This window comes from Girardinichthys multiradiatus, chromosome 5, assembly GCF_021462225.1.
Source record: "Girardinichthys multiradiatus isolate DD_20200921_A chromosome 5, DD_fGirMul_XY1, whole genome shotgun sequence".
Taxonomy (NCBI): domain Eukaryota; kingdom Metazoa; phylum Chordata; class Actinopteri; order Cyprinodontiformes; family Goodeidae; genus Girardinichthys; species Girardinichthys multiradiatus.
In genome coordinates this window covers 50,566,103-50,582,083 of record NC_061798.1, presented here as the reverse complement: position 1 = coordinate 50,582,083, position 15,981 = coordinate 50,566,103, and the positions used below count along the sequence as shown (strand labels likewise).

General features: G+C 40.5%; 1 protein-coding gene across 7 annotated transcripts in view; it reads left to right on the top strand.

Moving 5' to 3' along the window:
- The window catches only part of LOC124869076 (VPS10 domain-containing receptor SorCS1), a 261,180-nt gene that overhangs the window by 116,879 nt on the left and 128,320 nt on the right, over positions 1-15,981 (top strand). For all 7 annotated transcript variants that reach the window (XR_007038474.1, XR_007038475.1, XR_007038476.1 and 4 more), the window contains exon 3: positions 12,267-12,366. Coding sequence is in view for 3 of the 7 variants with exons in the window: in XM_047366801.1 (XP_047222757.1) it covers positions 12,267-12,366 (100 nt within the window). In the remaining 4 variants the exon portion in view is untranslated. The remainder of the gene's footprint in view (positions 1-12,266; positions 12,367-15,981) is intronic.

The window sequence follows — 15,981 nt, the reverse complement described above, 5'->3', positions numbered from 1 at the left end:
TTGATTAAAGCACATAAAACACATATAATAGCTTCGCAACCTACTGTCTTCCCAAGGAAATAAGGTGTACTTTCCTCCTGTGTAATACAAACATCTGGATCTTTAATCGGATTTCTATTACCCCGAATTCTATAGAGTTCCTGTAGACGCACACGTTAGCTTACTCCCTAACACAGTGTAAGTTTTCTGTTATCATTATTAAACAATAATCATGCTCTTCCCAAGTTCTTGTCTGCAGTTTGGTCCTGTCCTAAACTCACAACGGATGGCACTTTAAGTTTTGCACCTGATGTAATGGCACAAAACTTCCAAAATCCATTCTTGGGGATCATTAAGATTGGGTATCAGATGTGTAACAATTGGGTCAGCAGTGGTTCTGGCCTGGGATTTCTCCTTTGGAGGCCCTGGTGCTGGTTTGGAAAGCTTTTTTCCCCTAATTTAAATCGTCATTTGAACACTGCTTTTAGTATTTTATTCAGATGATCTTTGTCTGATCTTATTTCTTTGACAGTCTGCCGTATTGAAGTGTACTAAATAAAAAAAAAAAACAGAAGAAATTTGTATTGGGGGAAATTCTTTTTCAGAGCATTGTTTCGTTCTTGAGAAATACTCATTTTCATTTAATGCTGCTCTCATCATTCTGGGATGTGCACGGTGAGTATCGTTTAAAGTTGCTGCCATGGTAGAAATACGTCACCGGGCCCTAAATCAGGTTGTTCTGTGACAGGAGCCGATCAATAGTCCAAGGATGTCAGCGCCTGATGAACCCAGACCCAGGCCCAGGTTCCATTTTCTGATAAATGGAACCATTTTCACCCATCAGATGGCAATGCATTCGCTCCCCATGGATACGTCCAAAGTAAATCTGAAAAGGTTCCTGAAAGGGAGCAAATTAACAATGTGCTGAGACTATTTATTTTATTTTCATGCCGTTTGTAAACTGTGAAGTTCTGTGAAATCCCTCTAAACTAGATCTTCAGTCTGGTATCAAAGGAATGAAAAAATATATCAGTTGATGTGAGTGATTGCTTTATTTGAAGTCACACAAGGTTTTAAGTTCTGTCTCTGCTGCATTTTTAGGATTTGCATGCTGTGGACTTTTTTTTCTCCGTCTTTGTGTGACATGAGAAAAAGCTTCTTGATTGAACCCCAGGCCTCTGAAAACAAATTAAACCTGGCAGCTCAGAAAAGTCGCTCAAACTTTTAAATACAGCCTTAAAGCCTAAAACCTATCCTATCGGTGGTGTGGCAAACATCAGAATATTTACGCACTCCTTCAAGGACGGTCTGGATTTACTGGCTTTAGATCGATTTACAAATCTGTAAACATGAAGTGTCCCTGCAAGAAAATTCAGCTCTGCTGTTTTATGATGAAGGTGACAGCCGAATCACCATAAATTAGAATATTATCAGAAAGTTCATTTATTTTAGTAATTCAATTCAAGAAATGAAAACTCATATATTTTATAAATTCATTATTCAAATATTTTATTTTTTGGAGTTAAAGTTAATGAAAAACTTTTTTTTCTAAAATTTAAGCAAACAGGATTTTTAATGTTGTCTGACTGGAACTATATCCATATAGCACACAGTATCTGCACTCTGTACTTGGTCAGGGCTCCTTTTACCTTGTTTTGCATTAATTACTGCATCAATACAGCTTGATGATCAGTGTGTGGTTCTTCTGAGGTCTTCAGGAAGCCCAGGGTACTTCAGTATCAACCTTTAACTATTTGTGTTGTAGGTCTAGCAATTTTGCTGGAAAGCACAGTGATACCGTGGTATTTAAAGCAGACAGTGTTAGCATTGGCAGTATGGGTATGGGCCAAGTCCTTCTGTAAAAGCTTGAAGTGCTCTAAAATGTTCTGGTAGACGGCTGTGCTGACATTGGACTTTTTCTGTTTACCCCAGGTAAGACTCTTTAAATGTCTTTGGTTCAGGGATGACTTAGAGCAAGAAACATGACAGATGTAGCCATGGTCCTTGATCTGCCTGTGTGTGGTGGCTCCTGAAACTCTGAGTCCAGCTGCAGTCCGCATCTTGTGAATCTTCACCGAAGTCTTGTACTGATTTTGCTTCACAATCTTCTCAAGGCTACAGTTATCCCTGCTGGTAGTGAATCTTTTGCTAGTGCACCTTTTTCTTCCACACAACTTTCCATCACTATGCTTGGATACAGCACTCTTTGAACAGCCAGATTCTTTAGCAATAACCTTTTGGAGATTAATAATTTTTTAGACGTCTTTGTCTTAACTTGGCCTCTGGTTAGTGGGTTCTGAATACAACTTATCCTTATCCTCCTTGTAATGGCCATCAGTGGCTCGCTTTCAAGTCAGTAGTTTCCCCTATGAATTTGCATGTCATAACATGGCCATAAAATTGTTTTATTAGAAACCTTTTGTTTATTATTATTTGATGTAATATTGTAATTTTCTGAAGAATACAATTTTGGGCCTCCATTATCTGTTAGACATAATCAGTAAAATGAACAGAAATAAATGTTAAAATGTAAATAAATGTTAAAATATAGCACACTGTGTATTTGTTTCATATAAGAAAGCTCAATAAGATTGAGTAAATTTTTTTTTTATGTAACTGAAACAAATGTATTCTCTGATTATACTCTATTGAAATGTACATGGATCACCCCTAAGTTCAGGAAGTTAAATTAGATCTAGTCTGGGCTGTATGTGTCTTTATGAAGATAAAAATAGATGTCCTGTGTTTTCTTTTTTTAGGTCAGGAGAAGACAAATTGACTCCAATACGCTGACCCCCATAAATATAAACTAGTGCTGGAGAAAAATATATGTTCCTTCAAGGAATCAAGGCAATTATTTATTCATGTCAATAAAACTCATCCAGCCATTCAGTTTTAATGTCAATGTGTCAACTTTTTATCTGAATCTCTACAGTTTAAACATCTTTCTGCATGATGACACACTTTTTCAGTCAGACTGTTGCATTTAATCTTTAGATAAAAAGTAGTTCAGGAATGTTTTAAAAGAAAAACCTTTTGGGAAGATATTAATCTTAACACAATTCCATTGTAAGTGTGCAAAAGAAGAGAAGGATTCAGGTGATCCTCAATTATCGCTGCATCAGAGATTTCACCAAAGATTTCTTCATGAGTCTGATTATCAGTGAGTTTTAGTTTTTCTCTTACAAAAGGTGCCTTCAAAAATATCATATAAGCCATCTCTGTCTGTGAGATCAGATGTAAGGTTCTCCGGTGAACAGGATAGAGCTGGTAATTACATTTCGTCCCAGGGGGGACATTGGTGTAAGACCCCTTAGTAAAATGCAGCTTAAGAAATTTCTTTCAGTGGTAAAACACTTGGAGGAAGACAAACATGACTTCCTGCTGATGTCACATATTTGGGGGCAGGGTTCTCTCTTGAGTCTATAACTTCCTTTTCAAAATGACTAGTCTTATTTTCCAAAATGTATGGCACAAAATATTTAGGTGAAATGTTTCCAGTAGGAAACAGCTCTAAGTGAGCCAGAGAGGATGGTCTCAAAACACTTTCTGAATAATTGGGCATAAAGATTGAGTCCAGAAGATGAAACCAGGACCTGATGTCATGGCCTCAAGACTGTCATTAATCCTTTAGATAAGAATGGACTGCTGAGCATTGTTCTGAGATGAAGCATAAGGGTCAAAATGTGTTTAACGAAAAACTTGAAAAATATAGTAACAGAAAAACATAATGTGTAATTAAACAGAAAACCTTGCAGCAAATGTTTGTAGTTTGAATTTGAGTTTTAAAAAAAATTAAACATATTATTTTATTTTAGCTCTAAATATGCAAAAGATCTATTTTTGGCAGACTGGGGTCGTGGTCCCCCTAATCAAAAGGGGGGACCATAGAGTGTTTTCCTACCATAAGGGAGTCACACTCTTAAGCCTCCCTGGTAAGGTCTATTCAGGGTTCTGGAGAGGAGGGTCCATCGGATAGTTGAACCTCGGATTCAGGAAGAGCAGTGTGGTTTTCGTCCTGGCCGTGGAACACTGGACCAGCTCAACACCCTCAGCAGAGTCCTGGAGGGTGCATGGGAGTTCGCCCAACCAGTCTACATGTGCTTTGTGGACTTGGAGAAGGCGTTCGACCGTGTCTGTCAGGGAATCCTGCGGGGTGTACTCAGAGAATATTTGGTACCAGGCCCTTTGATACGGACTGTTAGGTCCCTGTATGACCGGTGTCAAAGCTTGGTCCGCATTGCCAGCAGTAAGTCGGACTTGCTTCCGGTGAGTGTTGAACTCCACCAATTTTGCCCTTTGTCGCCAATTCTGTTTATAACTTTTATAGACAGAATTTCTAGGTGCAGCCAAGGTGTTGAGGGGATCCGTTTTGGGGGCCTTAGGATTGCGTCTGCTTTTTACGGATGATGTGGTCCTATTGGCTTCATCAGGTCGTGATCCACTGCTCTCACTGGAGCAGCCGAGTGTGAAGGGGCCGGGATGAGAATCAGTGCCTCCAAATCCGAGGCCATGGTCTTGAGCCGGAAAAGGGTAGAGTGCCTTCTCCGGGTCGGGGAGGAGGTCCTGCCTCAAGTGGAGGTGTTCAAGTATCTTGGGGTCTTGTTCACGGATGAGGGAAAAATGAAGCAGGTGATCAATAGGTGGATTGGTGCTTCGTCAGCAGTGATGCGGGCGCTGTACTGGTCTGACGTGGTGAAGGGGGAGCTGAGTCAAAAAGCGAAGCTCCCGATTTACTGGTCGATTTACATTCCTACCCTTATCTATGGTCATGAGCTTTGGGTCATGACCGAAAGAACGAGATCTTGGATATAAGCGTCTGAAATATGTTTCCTCCGCAGGGTGTCTGGGCTCTCCCTTAGAGATTGGGTGAGAAGCTCGGCCATCCGGGAGGGACTCAGAGAAGAGCCGCTACTTCTCCACGTCAGGAGGAACCAGTTGAGGTGGCTCGGACATCCGGTTAGGATGCCTCCTGGACGCCTCCCTGGTGAGGTGTTCCGGGCACGTCCCCCCAGGAGGAGGCCCAGAGGAAGACCCACGAAATGCTGGACAATCTTTCTCCACTGGCCTGGGAACGCCTTGGGATTCCCCCGGAGTAGCTGGCCCAAGTGGCTGGGGAGAGGGAAGTCTATGTCTCTCTGCTTAGGCTGCTGCCCTTGCAACCTGACCCCAGATAAGCGGTAGACAATTGATGAATGGATAGATCTAGTTTTGTCAATCTTATATTTTCCTAATATTTTCTATCAAGGTGAAGGCATCCATTCATTTAGTCTCTCCCTAAGATGCACAATCTGCGCTTGTGAGAAAATAAAACGCAACAAGAAAACGCTTTGCCAAGCAATAACATACCAAGTCCGTGTGTTACCAAGTGCACATTTTATGCAATGAGTTCACATGGCACTTCACTAACTCGTGATCCATTTGCTTTTGGCATGAAGATAACATCTTTAAATCTCCAGATGGAAATTATAGAATTGACGTGCAACAGGACACTCAAGGCAAAGTATGACTCTGTTAGGATCTTTGTGTGTTTGGGTTATGGTTTTTATTAGTCCACAGTCCGTTTCTGCCCTTTGGTCCTTTACTAACAACAACACATGAAACTATAGGTTCTACAGAGTTTCCCCTTCATCTCTGGAACAATGCCTAAACACTCCCTCTAATGTCGTTTTTCCATTTACGGTTCCAACACTGCACGGCTCCACTCTGTTCGGCCTCGCCTTACTCAACACGAAAGCTGTTGTGCTTCAATTGACTGACTGACGGCTGAAGTTATGGCATGAAACCCCACCTCAAGCTGTCACTGTTGCGCTGTGGGTTAGGGTTATTAAGCTATTATGCCTTATTGTCTTATGGTTCAGTGTGAGCCCATCACGTATGAGATGAGATGTACAACATAATCAGAATCAGAACCAGCTGTTATGGATCAGATTTTATGGTTTGTGAGTAATTTGACTTTGGAACTTGACTTTGGTTCCCATTGCTCACATGATATATCAAAGATCAGTCCAATGAATATATATATATATATATATATATATATATATATATATATATATATATATATATATATATATATATATATATATATATATATATACACTGCTAAAAAAATAAAGGGAACAGTCAAATAACACATGCTAGATCTGAATGAATGAAATATTCTCATTGAATATTTTGTTCTGTACAAAGTTGAATCTGCTGACAACAAAATCAGACACAAATCATCAATGGAAATCATATTTATTAACCAATGGAGGCCTGGATTTGGAGTCACACACAAAATTAAAGTGGAAAAACACACTAGAGGCTGATCCAACTTTGATGTAATGTCCTTAAAACAAGTCAAAATGAGGCTCAGTATTGTGTGTGACCTCCATGTGTCTGTATGACCTCCCTACAACACCTGGACATGCTCCTGATGAGACGGTGGATGGTCTCCTGAGGGATCTCCTCCCAGACCTGGACTAAAGCATCCGCCAACTTCTGGACAGTCTGTGGTGCAACGTGACGTTGGTGGATGAAACGAGACATGATGTCCCAGATGTGCTCAATCTGGGGAACGGGCGGGCCAGTCCATAGCTTCAATGTCTTCATCTTGCAGGAACTGCTGACACACTCCAGCCACATGAGGTCTAGCATTGTCCTGCATAAGGAGGAACACAGGGCCAACCGCACCACCATATGGTCTCACAAGGGGTCTGAGGACCTCATCTCGGTACCTAATGGCAGTCAGGCTACCTCTGGTGAGCACATGGAGAAAGAAATGTCACCCCACATCATTACTGACCCACTCCCGGTCATGCTGAAGGATGTTGCAGGCAGCAGATCGCTCTCCACGGTGTCTCCAGACTTTGTCACGTCTGTCACATGTGCTCACTGTGAACCTGCTTTCATCGGTGAAGAGCACAGGGCGCCAGTGGCGAATTTACCAATCCTGGTGTTCTCTGGCAAATGCAAAGCGTCCTGCACGGTGTTGGGCTGTGAGCACAACCCCCATTTGTGGACGCCGGGCCCTCATACCATCCTCATGGAGTCGGTTTCTGACCGTTTGTGCAGACACATGCACATTTGTGGCCTGCTGGAGGTCATCTTGCAGGAATCTGGCAGTGCTCCTCCTGTTCCTCCTTGCACAAAGGTGGAGGTAGCGGTCCTGCTGCTGGGTTGTTGTCCTCCTACGGCCTCCTCCACGTCTCCTGGTGTACTGGCCTGTCTCCTGGTAGCGCCTCCAGGCTCTGGACACTACGCTGACAGACACAGCAAACCTTCTTGTCACAGCTGGCATTGATGTGCCATCCTGGATGAGCTGCACTACCTGCGCCACTTGTGTGGGTTGTAGAGTCCGTCTCATGCTACCACGAGTGTGAAAGCACCACCAACATTCAAAAGTGACCAAAACATCAGCCAGAAAGCATCGGTACTGAGAAGTGGTCTGTGGTCCCCACCTGCAGAACCACTCCTTTATTGAGTGTCTTGATAATCACCAAAGATTTCCTCCTGTTGTCTTTTTCATTTGAACAACAAGATGTGAAATTAATTGTCAATCAGTGTTGCTTCCTAAGTTGACAGTTTGATTTCATAGAAGTTTGATTTACTTGTAGTTATATTGTGTTGTTTAAGTGTTCCCTTTATTTTTTTGAGCAGTGTATATATACTATTTATATATATATATATATATTGTGTGTGCCTGTGTGTGTGTGTGTGTACATATCTTCTGTGTTTAAGGGCAGCTTTTTAAAGATTCTCAAAATATTGAAAAGCCAAAGTTGGTTTGAACTCAATAAGCCTTTTCAGAAAAGTTGAAATGTCCTTAGAAAAGAAAAAAGTGCATCCTGTTGGCTTCTGTTGCAAAGCTTTGAATCCAAGAACTGCACAAGAGATCATCTTGGCAAAGCAAGTCTATATGTATAGCACCATTTATACCTAAGGAAATGTTATATGCTTTACAGAAAGATGGGAAAAGAGTACAGAAGACTTACCTTAACTATTATACTGTTATTATACTATTATTTAATGATTATCTATGAATCTTTGCAGTTATTATTGTGCTATTATTATACTATTTTAATTAATCAAATGCAAAACTTAAACAATTTCTTCCATAACAACAAAGATTTCCATTCTGAGTGATCCAAAGTACAACAGTAGTCTCCTGCAGACTTTGTCTGTTCTTTATTCCAGAGCAGCTGGATAATCAGTTTAAACTTTTCCTTTAGACTATTATACCACCAAAACTAAAAGTTTAATTTTAGATCTGATTGTCAAACTTAAATTTTTTTTTTCATTTCTGTGGTCTAATTTAATTTCAATTTAAGTCCATCATAAATCTGCTGTAAGATTTTAAAGACTGCTGCAAGGTCAAGGCCAACTTTGTTTCTAATGCACATTTAAAACAACTACGTTGTACCAAATTGCTCTACAAGCCTGACACAAAACTAGTTAGCAGGAAACCACAGTGGAATTTGAAAAATCCATCATAAGTACAGGAATGAATTCAGGTAGAAACAAAGTGAATGAAAAGAACGTATCTAAAAGCATTTTAGAGAATGATTCACTGTCCTGTGAAACCAGTCAGTGTCACAGCCTGAGAACACATTAGTATACTTCAAGTATAACCTCAATCTTACTCAGAAGCCACTGAAATATGCTGTAATGATATTTCTCTTCTTTGACAGACCAGACCTTTACACAAACAGAAACAACAAAACTAGCAGTGCCTGTAAATCTCTTAATCACATTTATAACCCTTAATGTACAAGATATATACATGATTTTCAGATCAATTTTGACAAATTTTTGAAAATATTTGGAGAATTTCAGCAGCTCTGCACTTAAAAAACTGAAGTTTTTGACCATTCTTCTTTACAAACTAGACTTAACAGGGTAAATGGTTAATTGTTTGCACTTGTATGGATCGCTCTTTCATCAAGTCCGAGGCGTCCAAAGGGCTTTACACTACAGTCAGTCATTCACCCAATTATACACACATTCACACACTGAAAGTGGTCAGTTACAAGGACACAATGACTGAGACGGATGAAGCTGACCATCAACCCACCGGTTACAGGACGACCCGCTACCACCCGAGCCCCCGTTGCCCCACAGTAGCCGAGATCATCAACTTTTAGCCACAAGTAGCCTGATGCTGCCCGTATCATGTTTTGTAGTGGGTATGGAATATTCAGGGTGATATGAAGTGTTACCTTTTTGCCACATATAGCATCTTTCATGTACACCACAAAGGTTTGTTTTGGTCTCATATGAGCAGAGCACCTTCTTCCACGTTTGTCGTGTCCCCTACATGCCTTGTGGAAAACTGGACTTCTTTAGCTTCCTTTCAACAATGGTGTTCTTCCAGACATTTAGGTCAGTTTTGTAAAGTGCATGAAAGATAGACATTATGTTGACATATTGTCTCACACATGAGCTGTGTATCTATGCAGCTCACCCAGAGTAACCATATGTGTATTGGCTGCCTCTTAATTATTGCTCTCCTTGCCCAGCTGGTCAGTTTAGGTGGACGTCCATGTGTCGGTAGGTCTGGAGTTGATTCATCCTCTCTCCATGTTCAGATGATGGATTGATCAGAGGCCTGTGTGATGTTCAAAGCCTGGGATATTTTTTTAGAATCTAACCCTGCTAAGACTTCTCCACAACATTCTCCCTGACCTGCCTGTTGTGTTGTTTGGTCTTCTTCATGCTGTTTGTTCACTAATGTTCTCTAATCTCTAACAAATGTCTGAAACAGAACAACTGTGAGAAAGGTTTGGACCATGTCGGCCAAATTTGGTGTAAAACTACAACATTTTAGAAAGAGAACACCATAGCTACAGTCAAGCATGGTGGTGGCAGTGTGTTGGTCAGGGCCTGCTCTGCTGCTTCAGGACCTGGACCGCCTACCGTAACTGATGGAATCATAAATTTTTACGGTGAAAGCAGAAACACTTGCAATAAAATGACCAGTCATCAGTTTGTGACGTTCAGGAAGAAAATGATCCAGTTAACACATTCAATTCCATGTCTGAATGGCTCACAAAGAACAACAAAAAACAAACAAATTGAACGTTTTAGTTTGGAATATTCAAAGTCCAGATTTAAAGCACAATTAAATGATGTAGCTGGACTTTAAAGAGTCAGGTTGCTTAAAACTCCTTGATTGTCCCTGAAATAAAACAATTCTTCAAAGAAGAGTGGGTCAAAATTCTTCCACTGCGATGAGAAAGACTCACTGCCAGCTCTGACAACTACTTAATGGCAGTTGTTGCTGCCAAGGATGGGTCTAATATTTGTGAGGGAGCATTCTGTTTTTTTTTTTTTACATAGGGCCAGAATGTTTTGGATAGCTGGATAACTTTTCCTTAATAAAAAAAAATTACAATTTGAAAAATGCATTTTGTAACGACTGAGGTTATCTGTTTGTCAAATTAAAATTTGCCTGGTCTGAAACATTTGATTGTGACCATAAACCAATGCAAATACTTTTTTACATGTAACTGCACATGTATATGATTTCAGTATCATCTGAAAGTTTCATTTCAGCCATCTCAAAGTGTTTGTTTTGACATAAAGCTCTGCAGAGGATGTGCTAAGATATGTTGTTTAATCTTTGAACATTGTGTACATTTTTAAGAAAACCAAGGTGTAGCTCTGCGAGCTCCTGCTGAGTTTTGCATTGTTACACTAAAACCAAAGGGTATGGAAGCAAATCGTTACCATATTTCAAATGAAAAAGCATTTTCAGAAATGATTTTTCATTTTAAGAATGTGGCTGCATTGTTTGACCCTTATCAATAATCCTATTTGCATTTTAATTTTCTTCTTCAAGACTGCTCATTCTTTCACTTAATTAAAATGAAAATGAAAAAGACATTTGAGATTTATTTTTCAAAATGTACCCCAGCAAATAGATACAAATATTCAATTTGAAATGTAAAATTTGAAAATGAAAAAGCATTTCCAGAAATGCTTTTTCATTTTAAGAATGTGGCTGCATTATTTGACCCATAAATAAAATTAGTGATCAATAATCCTCTTTGCATTTTCTTCTTCATGACTGCACATTTTATGCTATAATCAAAAAGAAAACAAAGCAGACATTGCTTTTTCGTTTTCGTGGTCTGCCCGCAAAGTACTGCCCAGAACTTGGAAACGAAAAAGCATTCCGAGCTGCGGGCGCAGCAGAGTGACGTCAGCAGCCGCTCTTCCTCAGCTCCCTGCTGACCGAGCTACCCATCTTGTTCGGTGGCAGGCGGTGGCAGTTCCGCCACCGCCTGCCACTGAAGCTGCCACCAGAACTGCCACAGCCTGCTGCAGGGTGGCAGGGGATTCCGCGAGGATACCAGAAGGTGCCAGACCGGCCGTAAAAGTTTGCCAATGCGGTTGCCGCTGTTTTTGTGGAAGTTGATGCTGATTATCGGCAAATGGGATGTCATTGTTGTTATAGCCTGTTACCTTTAAATAATGATTTCATTATTGATTATTATTTAATAAACAGCTTTAGACCCATAACATAAGGTGATTGTATTTACTTGACATGGAAAATAAATAGCACTATGTGTATGTGTGACGTGTTGAAAGGATGACGAAGATTTATTGCACAAACAGCCGGTTTATTATAGAGCGGCTATCCTGAATTGTCACTCACAGAAAATTATAAATAAATGCTTACAAACACGCTGGATGTCCCAGGCCATAAGGCTGCCACCAGAACTACCAGTTCTGCCTGCCACCGGAACTACCAGTTCTTCCTGCCACTGCCACAAATTGAGCTCGGCTCTGCTGCAATTCAATCAATTTCTCGGCACGTTTGCAATGTAATGCAATGCAGACGTACACAGCGCCCCCTACCGAACAAGATGGGTAGCTCGGTCAGCAGGGAGCTGAGGAAGAGCAGCTGCTGACGTCACTCTGCTCCGCCCGCCGCTCGGAATGCTTTTTCGTTTTCGAGTTCTGGGCAGTACTTTGCGGGCAGACCACGAAAACGAAAAAACAATGTCTGCTTTGTTTTCTTTTTGATTATGGCATAAAATGTGCAGTCATGAAGAAGAAAATGCAAATAGTATGATTGATTACTAATTTTATTTATGGGTCAAACAATGCAGCCACATTCTTAAAATGAAAAAGCATTTCTGGAAATGCTTTTTCATTTGAAATATGGTAACGATTTGCTTCCATAAAAGGGGACCTCATCTCTTCTGCTCTCGCATTCCCAACTCTCAGAGGAAAACGTTTAATTGCAGCAGGTAATTCACCAATGTGTTCATCAGACATTTCTGATTAAATTTCAGGTCAACTGACTACGGAGCAACGTACCAGAAGCTGAACGACAAAGTGGGGGCAAAGACGATCCTCAGTTATCTGTATGTGAGTCCTAACAACAAGAGAAAGGTACGGTTCGTGGTTTGTATCCTGCTCTGAATTCAATAAATAAATGTTTGTCTGTATGAGCTGTTTGCTCCTCACAGCTTGTCTGACAGACTGTGAAATGTCATTTACAGCTGATTGTATTGATGTCCGACTCATTGTTCTGGCTTGTCAGGAAGATGCTCAGAACAGAGCTCCTCATTTGTTCATATGTAGAAGTCACCAAGACAGTTAAGACAAAATATTCATGTTGATGAAAGGATGTCAGTTGATTGGATTTCCAGGTTTGGGTCATTTAATGGTTAAAATCATTTGTTTTAGTTTGTTACTCATCTTATGGCTCCACATACATGAGCATAAGAAAAATCTATTTTCTTCTGTCAAACTAATGATCAGGAACACAAAAACCCACTGTCAACAGGAAGAAAACCAGAAGATCTGACAATGAGCTGAAATGGTGGTTACTAAATGAGTAGAGGCTGTCCAGATTGGACACAGGTGTGGAGGGCTGGAAGTTAGACCAATGAGGAGGTGACCAGGAAGAATACAAGACCAGAACCACTCAAAATACACAGAAATCTAACTAAAGCAAAACAAAATATGCAAATCCAATAGAAAACCTTAACATCATGATACATTGGTCTTTCTAGGACATTGATTCTGTAATATATGATGAATCATAATTTACTCTCTTAGTAAATTAATAACTGAAGTTAACTCTAAGGGTGAGAAAAGGAAACAAAAACTTTTGAGATTTGTCATTTCAAATATTTATTTAGAGATGAACAATAGAAAGGAAGTAGCCAAAGGTCAAAAGTAATCTACTCCATTGCCAGTTAAGGTAACTGGTAGATAGCTCTGCACTTTGCCAGTGGTTTGAAAAGATGGTATTACACAGAGTTGGATAAACCTAACCTAAAATGTTTGGCCTGCACAGATTCATATTGATAGCTCACCATTTTAAAATGTGGAACAGAATCACTGTTCTGAACACCAATGTTCTTCTTCCAAGTCGCTGTCTTATTTCTCTGATCTTTCCCATCCCTGGAAGATTAGATCTGGATTTTCTAAAGGGTGCATGCGGAAACAAAGCTTTCTGTTTTAAGAGTTATGATCTGAGCAGTATCAGACACATAGAAAGAACAAGGAGATGTTAAAGGCAATTTAACTTATTTAATTATTATTTGACTTTATACATTTGCACACTAAATAAAATATTCTCCCTTTAAACAGCTGCTTTCTGCATGATTTGCCAAGGTTTGCCCTAAAAGTCCAGTTATTGATTTTTTTCATTTCATGACAGTGCATCATGCTGTAGCAAAATCATAATAGGTGGGTAAATGTCATTCACATTAAAATCCTATTAGTCTAATTACAAACATATTTTCTCTGTCTTGAATCTTTAATATTCAGTTTGTCTAAAATCTAAATTCTCTTTGTCAGGGAGCCGAAATCACAGACATCAGGAAAGAAATGTGATCAAATACAGGTCCTTCTCAAAAAATTAGCATATTGTGATAAAGTTCATTATTTTCCATAATGTCATGATGAAAATGTAACATTCATATATTTTAGATTCATTGCACACTAACTGAAATATTTCAGGTCTTTTATTGTCTTAATACGGATGATTTTGGCATACAGCTCATGAAAACCCAAAATTCCTATCTCACAAAATTAGCATATCATTAAAAGGGTCTCTAAACGAGCTATGAACCTAATCATCTGAATCAACGAGTTAACTCTAAACACCTGCAAAAGATTTCTGAGGCCTTTAAAACTCCCAGCCTGGTTCATCACTCAAAACCCCAATCATGGGTAAGACTGCCGACCTGACTGCTGCCCAGAAGGCCACTATTGACACCCTCAAGCAAGAGGGTAAGACACAGAAAGACATTTCTGAACGAATAGGCTGTTCCCAGAGTGCTGTATCAAGGCACCTCAGTGGGAAGTCTGTGGGAAGGAAAAAGTGTGGCAGAAAACGCTGCACAACGAGAAGAGGTGACCGGACCCTGAGGAAGATTGTGGAGAAGGGCCGATTCCAGACCTTGGGGGACCTGCGGAAGCAGTGGACTGAGTCTGGAGTAGAAACATCCAGAGCCACCGTGCACAGGCGTGTGCAGGAAATGGGCTACAGGTGCTGCATTCCCCAGGTCAAGCCACTTTTGAACCAGAAACAGCGGCAGAAGCGCCTGACCTGGGCTACAGAGAAGCAGCACTGGACTGTTGCTCAATGGTCCAAAGTAGTTTTTTCAGATGAAAGCAAATTCTGCATGTCATTCAGAAATCAAGGTGCCAGAGTCTGGAGGAAGACTGGGGAGAAGGAAATGCCAAAATGCCAGAAGTCCAGTGTCAAGTACCCACAGTCAGTGATGGTCTGGGGTGCCGTGTCAGCTGCTGGTGTTGGTCCACTGTGTTTTATCAAGGGCAGGGTCAATGCAGCTAGCTATCAGGAGATTTTGGAGCACTTCATGCTTCCATCTGCTGAAAAGCTTTATGGAGATGAATATTTCATTTTTCAGCACGACCTGGCACCTGCTCACAGTGCCAAAACCACTGGTAAATGGTTTACTGACCATGGTATCACTGTGCTCAATTGGCCTGCCAACTCTCCTGACCTGAACCCCATAGAGAATCTGTGGGATATTGTGAAGAGATCGTTGAGAGACTCAAGACCCAACACTCTGGATGAGCTAAAGGCCGCTATCGAAGCATCCTGGGCCTCCATAAGACCTCAGCAGTGCCACAGGCTGATTGCAGCCTGTTATGCACAAGTATTGAGTGCATAACTGTACATGATTATTTGAAGGTTGACGTTTTTTGTATTAAAAACACTTTTCTTTTATTGGTCGGATGAAATATGCTAATTTTGTGAGATAGGAATTTTGGGTTTTCATGAGCTGGATGCCAAAATCATCCGTATTAAGACAATAAAAGACCTGAAATATTTCAGTTAGTGTGCAATGAATCTAAAATATATGAATGTTAAATTTTCATCATGACATTATGGAAAATAATTAACTTTATCACAATATGCTAATATTTTGAGAAGGACCTGTATAATTTTTCCCAGAATCACAATATTAACACCAAAATATTAATAATCACATTAATATAATAATTAATTAACTAATATGACTTAAACAAACAAACATTAAATCCACCTGCTTTCAGGGGAATCTAAAATAGTTTGAGAATTAACCTTCAGGGTTCCTGTAGCCGGGCTGCACAGTGGTGCAGTTTGTAGCACTGTTGCCTTGCAGCAAGAAGGTCCTGGGTTCGATTCTCAGCCGGCGGTCTTGCTGCATGGAGTTTGCATGTTCTCCCTGTGCATGCGTGGGTTCTCACCAGGTACTCCAGCTTCCTCCCACAGTCCAAAGACATGCCTGTTAGGATAATTGGTCACTCTAAATTGCTCTTAGGTGTATGAATGAGTGTGTTGTTGGTGTGTTGCCCTGCGATGGACTGGCGACCTCTCCAGGGTGTACCCTGCCTCTCGCCCATAGACTGCTGGAGATAGGCACCAGCTCCCCCACGACCCACTATGGAATAAGCGGTAGAAAATGACTGACTGATGACTGTTTCCTGTAGCTGATAAACATTTAATATCATATGATAAACTCACAGTTTACGTGGATA